At 28.8% G+C, this 7,771-nt stretch overlaps 1 protein-coding gene across 3 annotated transcripts; it reads right to left on the reverse strand.

Annotated features, from left to right (window-relative positions):
• Window positions 1-1,329: 1,329 nt before the first annotated feature.
• LOC140974137 (uncharacterized) lies at window positions 1,330-2,719 on the reverse strand. Of its 3 annotated transcripts, none has more exons than XM_073437412.1 (3): window positions 2,473-2,719; window positions 1,982-2,391; window positions 1,330-1,674 (listed from the first exon to the last, which is right to left on the reverse strand). In XM_073437412.1, the coding sequence occupies exons 1-3, from the start codon at window positions 2,593-2,595 to the stop codon at window positions 1,647-1,649; spliced, it is 561 nt and encodes a 186-aa protein (XP_073293513.1). In that variant the 5' UTR covers window positions 2,596-2,719; the 3' UTR covers window positions 1,330-1,646. The 3 variants fall into 3 exon arrangements, with proteins under 3 accessions (XP_073293513.1, XP_073293514.1, XP_073293512.1); XM_073437413.1 differs by having other exon boundaries at window positions 1,333-1,621; XM_073437411.1 differs by having other exon boundaries at window positions 1,632-1,683.
• Window positions 2,720-7,771: the final 5,052 nt, after the last annotated feature.

Genomic DNA, 7,771 nt, shown 5'->3' on the forward strand with positions numbered 1-7,771 from the left:
AAATAATAATTTTTTTAGTAAGAAAGGAATTTTTACAAAACTAAAAATAATTATTTTTTTTTAGTAAGAAAGGAATTTTTACAAAACTTCGTTTTAATTTTAAGATATTGATATCATATGACTACAACTCATCAACAAAAACAATTTTATATACAATAGAGGTAGGAGAAATTTCCATCTACTATTATTACACACTGATGAGATCTGAACCTAAAACCATACGGATCTTTGACAAAAATCATTAATTTTACATAAGACTATAAGAGGTTAGTTTTAACCTATTTTTTTTGTTTACACATGAGTCTTAAATACTATTTGTCATAAAATTTAACTACCATCGGCTGAAGTGGATAAATATTGGATTATCATAAATTTTTCGGGTAAAAAGTTATTCTGAAACGATGTAAATTTAACTTGTTCTTTTGTCCTGATTATTATTATCATTATGCTCATGCAAGAGAAAGTATCACTAAAAATTCAAGAAATTGTTATTTATACTTCTTTTTTGTCGATTGTGTAGGAATTATACATCGAATTTCCAAAATAAAAATTGTTCATATGTTAATGATATCCAATAATAATATGATACCACGTTAGGATTTCTAAGAAGCCTACGATTCATCTCATGATTCTCAAAATTATTGTAAAGCGTTTACCCAAATCGAACTCCACGATTAACAAAGCACCCAAACCAATCCTTGGAAAGATGTAGAGGTTTTTATTATTGTAATTATTTATCATCTGTAATGACATCTGTATCTCCTGTTTTATACATGATTGGATGTGTTTTTTTAAGATGTATAAAACATACGTTTGTGTCATTCACTTGCAAAATTGAAGCACCAACATGATCATGTGCCCTGCATAATTGAATTACTCATCGATATGAGAACATGGTATTATCTGTGTAGGCAGGCAAGTTCAAACTTGGATGACACAAATATTTTTATGCATTTTGAATGTCGCCAGTGTTATCAAAACTTTTAAAAGATTGTTCTTGCAATTTGCTGGCGTAGAATAGCAAAGATTATGTAACACTGGGCGAGATTTTAAAACGCAAAGGGAGGAGGAGGACACATGCCGGTAGTATTCTCAGAAAGGTGTGGTTCGTGATGTACATGTAACGAGATCAAACATCAAACTAGAACTTGAACTAACAATGAGACAACGGTTGAGCTGCAGAGAGAGAACTCAAAGCTACAACAAGAATATGGTGGTCTAAACATGTTGGATATTAGGAAGATGAAGAATAAGTAAGCCACATTCAATATAAAACCTCATGGAGTGAATTAAGTCATTAACTAATGAAAGCTGAGATAACATGATAAATCATTATTGGAGGACAATGATCGCCCCAACTATTCACCATGATTTCCATTTGCGCTCAACAACCCAAATTTGTTACATCAGTTTCTCTACGTTTCAAAATATTTGAATTTCACTGTATACATTGATTATCAATTTTTTATATAACCACCAAGGCTCGGTTCTAAAATCTGCATCAGAGGCAAAGGCTACATGTTCCATTCCTTTGGATTACAAGTAGAGAACTATCGGACATAACAATTACCTTCTTGTACACGTCAATTTATGATACTGAAATTTTGAGTTGCACCGTTACCTGCGTATGTTCATGCATTCATCATCTAGCTTTCACATAAAGTAATACATTTCCTGATAAATCTAAAGAAAAATTATCCCTGAAGAGTTTCCAAAAACAAAATACCATCACCAGATCATCTTAAATGAAAGAATGAACATGGTAGATTCATCACTTATCATCATTGCTTTCTTAGCTATTAGAAGATGTTTTCAATCTTCTATAGACATCCATATTACTGCGAATTCGGTAAACTATGAGCACATTTAACAAAAAACGAACTGGAACCGAATAATTGTTTCAAATCATCAGATGAACAGCTACATGATCATCAAATTCATCTATCTCCGGAACTTGAAAACAAGAAACAAATTGCATTACCTCCCAAATGGCTTCATGCTGCTCCATGGAAACTTTGCATCTGAGCTAGCGACAGCCGCCCGAGTATCGCGGCCGGCATTGCGTCGGTTCCCTGATGTCCTACCCCTATTAGACATCCCGTTATCCTTCCTCTCGTCGAGCCAATGCGACTTCTTCACAGCTTCCGGATCCTCCACAATGCTCGATTTCGACTGCTTGTTCATATTCCTTCTCTCCTCCTCGATCACCTTGATCGGGAAAAGATCCGGACTTATAGATAACGGGTTCTTCAGGGTGACGTAAGCTTTCTTGTAATCGGGCCTGGCGATCAACAATCCGCCCCGCTTCTTCTTCTTCCCAAGCATATTAAGTGTTTCCACTTTCTCCACTTCGAATCCGTATAGAGATTCCAAAACCCTCTTAATCTCGATCTGCAAAACCAAAATACACAAGAAATTAAAACGGTAAATAACAGAAGTTCTTCCATTTTACCATCCAAATCGTGAGCTGACCTTGGAAACAGAGGGGATGGTTTTGAGAGCGATTTCGGAAATGTTGGAAAAAGACGAAGGCATGAGGAGTTTTATGGGTATGTTGGCAAAGCTCACCACTCTTCTGCCCAATCTACTTCCCATTTTCCTTCGCTCTCCTTCCTAGGGTTTGCAGAAAAGATTCGATTAGGTTTAATGGAGCTCGAAGTCGCAGTAATGGCGGATTCTTGTTCTTCCCATTGCTGTTGTTTGGGTTTGGGCCTTTCCGGTATTACTCATTTGGGCTGGACTTTACCCATTTTCAATGATCCATCGACGATGACTCATTTTAAAATATGATATTGTTAAAATTGGGATAAATTATAGATGTAATTGTTTGATTTCTTATATTCAATAATGATTCCTAAAATAGAATAAGAGCGTCTTATATGAGTAAATAATAACAGCTAATAAATGTTTTAGAGTCTATAAACTATGGAAAAAAATTATTATTTTAAAAAAACTTTTATTTGTGTCATTTTTTTGTAATTATAGTCATTAAAATTCCAAAAAAAATCAAAAAATCGCCTGTATAAAATCAATGGGTTTTATACCCTTTGTTTATTAAAAAAAAAAAACACCACACACACTTACAAAAACAAACACAAAATCAATCTAAACGAAGACACGAGGCTCACATAGGCTAGAATTGAGATTTTTTTTTTAAAAAAAAAAAAAAGATTTTATACCATTTATTTATAAAAAAAAAAACTCATGTGAGACAGACAGTCTCAGTAATCAATTTCATGTGACATATATTCTATTTAGGTTAGAAAAACAAAAACTCATGTGAGACAGACAGTCTCAGTAATCAATTTCATGTGACGTATATTCTATTTAGGTTAACTATTAAAATGTATTATTTTTATGTCAAAAATATTAATTTTTATTGTAAATATGTGCATGGTTGATCAATCGCACAAATAAAGATCTGTGATATCGTCTCACAAGAGACATTCTCAATCGAAAAATAATCGAAATTATCGATCAAATGAGATTTTCGAATTAAAACATTCTTACCAATAATTTCCATTGAATCATAATTTTAAGTATCTATTTGAAATGGGCAAAAACTTGTGTGAGACGCTCTCACGGGTCGTATTTGTGAGACGGATATCTTATTTGGGTCATCCATGAAAAAGTATTATTTTTTATGCTAAGAGTATTACTTTTTATTGTAAATATGAGTAGGTTTGACCCGTCTCACATATTAAAATCAGTAAGATGGTCTCACATGAGATCCACTTTTTGAAATGAGCTGTGAAATGTGATGACGATTAAATTATACTTTTTCAGCTAACGAAATCCAGTTGATATGAAATCTTAATAATTTAGTTGTACGCACTCACAAAATATTTCTCTAAAATAAAATTATAATTATTATTGTATTATTATAATTGTTATATATTGACACTCCAAAAATTTTTTCGTATTCCATTTTATTATTTTTTGTGTAATGTTACAAAATTAGCCTTACTTAAATATTTGATCACACACACATATCTGTTGTGATTCACTACGGATTTAGGTAATGTGTGTAAATATTTTTTAAAAAAATATTATTAATTTATTTAAAAAAATACATAATTATTTTTTAAAAAAATATTTGTAAACACTAAAATGGAAAAGATCATGAAAGTTTGTTTTTTTTGTGTGAAGAGATCGCGAAAGTTGAACAGCTATTGATAATGTAATCAGTGACGTTAATGGTGAGGTCAGATTGAGTCATCATTTCTTTTATTTTCTTTTTATTTTATTTTTTTCAAGGAGTCGTCGTTACTTTGAGATCTAACCTATTCCTAAACTTAGTGTGTGACATAGGAGTGTAAACGAATCGAATCGAACCGAATTTTAAGAAATTTTCAGTATTCGAGCTCGAGCTCGAATCCGAATAAACATATTCGAAGCTCGATTCGAAACTCGAACTTTTATTATTTTCGATTCGAACTCGATTCGAACTGATGCTCGAATTCGAATTCGATTCGACATATATATANATGATTGATCATATATATTAACTAAATATAAAATTTTATTAATGCCTTTGAGTTATCACACGCACACATAATATATGATTGATCATATATATTAACTAAATATAAAATTTTATTAATGCCTTTGAGTTATCACACGCACACATAATATATGATTGATCATATATATTAACTAAATATAAAATTTTATTAATGCCTTTGAGTTATCACACGCACACATAATATATGATTGATCATATATATTAACTAAATATAAAATTTTATTAATGCCTTTGAGTTATCACACGCACACATAATATATGATTGATCATATATATTAACTAAATATAAAATTTTATTAATGCCTTTGAGTTATCACACGCACACATAATATATGATTGATCATATATATTAACTAAATATAAAATTTTATTAATGCCTTTGAGTTATCACACGCACACATAATATATGATTGATCATATATATTAACTAAATATAAAATTTTATTAATGCCTTTGAGTTGTATAATGGACTCTGCTTGCCTGCCCTAAAGGTTGCCCACTTTTCATCCATTTCCGTTTCATCTTTCTCACTTTTTTCACACAGTACAAAGTGTGATATTCGTTTGTTCCCTCGACATCATTGGATTACACGAGACCACATTTTAAACTTGGTAGGATCCGTGCAGCTTTAATTGATATTATCAGTATCCACTGGCTAGGCTAGGAGGTGTGGGCTCTGCCTACTGGCTATTGGTTTCCATAAACACCAGTTGCGGCGTGATTTCGGGAATATATCTCGTAAATGTTACATTTTACTATATATGAAAATTTGTATAAAACTATTTTATCAGTTAATTTTGTGAGACAAAAATTCTATTTTGATCACTCATGAAAAATATTACTTTTTATACTAAAAACATTACTTATTATTATAAATATAGGTAAGTTTGACTCGTCTCACATATACAAATTTGTGATATGATCTGATCATAAACGTATTATTTGGTATATGACATGGATGGTTATTAAGTTTAAAAACATTTCTAGTCAACACTTTTTTCTAAAGAAAAAAATCTGGTTTCAAACGGGTTTTTATGTTATATACTAGTATTTAACCCATGCGATGCACGGGATGATATTATTAAAAATTAGTGAAAAATGAATAGATATTTAAATTTTAAAAATAATATAATTATAAAAAAAATAAAAACTATTTTTTCGCTAATTTAAAAAAAAAATTCTTAAATACAACGCATGTGGATTAATTTTTTGGATAATAATCATTATCATATATCAAAATTTTAGATTGTGTTAGCCTAAGGCAATGACATGATACCTATCGTGTTTAATGTGTTGATGTCGATCATCAACCTTAATACATATTTAATTCTTTAATTTTCGAGAAACTATATATTATTATTTTTTAACATGTGATAAAAAAAAATATTTTTAAATCACATTCAATAAAATTAATGAGAAATACTTTTTAAAAAATCCAATAATTTCGTCTAAATCAGAAAGAAGAAGTTTTGGAGTGAGGAAGATGATTGTTTTCATTAACTCACCGTTGAGTACAGTTACAAGTATATATACACAAAATGAACAAATTAAATAATGACACCTGGAATAGGTTTGTTACACAGTTGAGACTATCCTAACTATATCGCAAGATGACAAATTAAATCAAACTCCCTACTGTGCACATTGGGCTGCTGATCTTTTAATGTTATCTTTAATTAAATCCACATTACAAACAATTTTGTGACATGACACGTGTTTGACACATTTGAATGTTAACAATAATTGTTTCATAAATATCTTTATCCAGATGGTTTGTGATTTTATCACAAAATCTCTTCATAATATACACAAAAGCCTATTACTCCGAAAGAGAAATGAAACATGTGATCATAAGTAAATTATGTATAAATCAGAAAATTTATTTTATTAACATTTACTATGTATATTCCAAAACAATATCAATAAATTTTATAAAGTGTCTTCTAATAAGATGCATACTTTCTTTAGAATTGGTTTAATCATTTTCATTACGAGATATTTTATACTATCATGTATCCGTAAACCTTGTAATATAGAAAAAAATCATCACGTTAGTAATACGTAATAATTAAAATTTTGTACAAATAGAAAAATAATATTTTTTACTTCTCGATCATGAAAGATAGATTTTAAACTTAATGTCTCGTTGTTCTCGTTGTTTCTATATGTAGGTAGTTCATAACAACGAACAAATCTAAATTTAAACGAACATTACATCTTGGAAGGATTCAACTCATATATGGTGCTAAAAAGAGGAGTCATTTCAGATTTCAATTTTGGAGTAGATAAATTTAGTAAGATAAATAGAATAAAATTGGTTTATAATATAATATGTAATATTGCATTATTTATAATTTAAAATTCAAATAAGACATCTCAAGAGACAAAAATTATACATTGGATGCTTTTGACAGAATTATACCATACATTAACTCTTTCAAATATGGAAATCTCGAATTGCATGCATTGGGTGTCAAACATTTCTGATTATTGAGGGTAATATACATGTTTATTGAGAGTAATTTAATATCCATTTGAAACTCTTTTGAATCTATCTATTTTAATTTTCTTGTGCTATCTTATTTGAATTTTTAAGAAGACAATTCAAGATATACAATATACATATGGTTTTGGAAGAAAACTACAATGCATTAATTCTTTCAAATTAAGGTAATTTGGAAATAATATGCATTTGGGATATATAAAAAAAATTATGATCATTAAATGGTAATTTAATGTCCATTGAAAAACCTTGTTGTAGTGATAACTTTTAATATTCAACCAATTTTATTTTTAGAAAAATTCAATAAATTAATTAAATATTGTATTAATTTTTTAGTAATTAATTTGGGCAGAAATTTCTTAAAATAACAAAATGTATTTTTGAATGATTTACCTCATGAGTGATACTGAACATTGCAATCATTTGTATTTTAAATTTATTTATACAGTTTTTAATCAAATTTATTGATATAATCAATGCAAAAATTTTAATATAATTTACGTTTTCAATAGAGTTTAGTTTCAATTTAAGTAAAAAATAAAAAAAAACATATAATACATAAATTACATTTGAATTAATATAAAAATTAATTAAATTCAAAATTGAATTAAATGAATTGATATAATCAATTCAAACAATTATTGAAATTATCATTTATTGCAGTACATATATTTCTATATTTATGGTATATCTTTCTTTTTTTAGAAATGACATTTCGGCGAGAAATTACTATTTTTTTTTTT

The sequence above is a fragment of the Primulina huaijiensis genome, chromosome 3 (assembly GCF_012295235.1).
Source record: "Primulina huaijiensis isolate GDHJ02 chromosome 3, ASM1229523v2, whole genome shotgun sequence".
NCBI lineage: Eukaryota > Viridiplantae > Streptophyta > Magnoliopsida > Lamiales > Gesneriaceae > Primulina > Primulina huaijiensis.

Bases quoted from the DNA above. Each gene is read 5' to 3' on its own strand.
- LOC140974137 (XM_073437411.1), bottom strand. From the start codon at position 2,595: ATGGGAAGTAGATTGGGCAGAAGAGTGGTGAGCTTTGCCAACATACCC. The intron at 2,392-2,472 runs GTCAGCTCACGA...TTGGTTTTGCAG, and splicing joins CCATCCCCTCTGTTTCCAAG to ATCGAGATTAAGAGGGTTTT. The intron at 1,684-1,981 runs GTAATGCAATTT...ATTTTTCTTTAG, and splicing joins AGCATGAAGCCATTTGGGAG to ATTTATCAGGAAATGTATTA.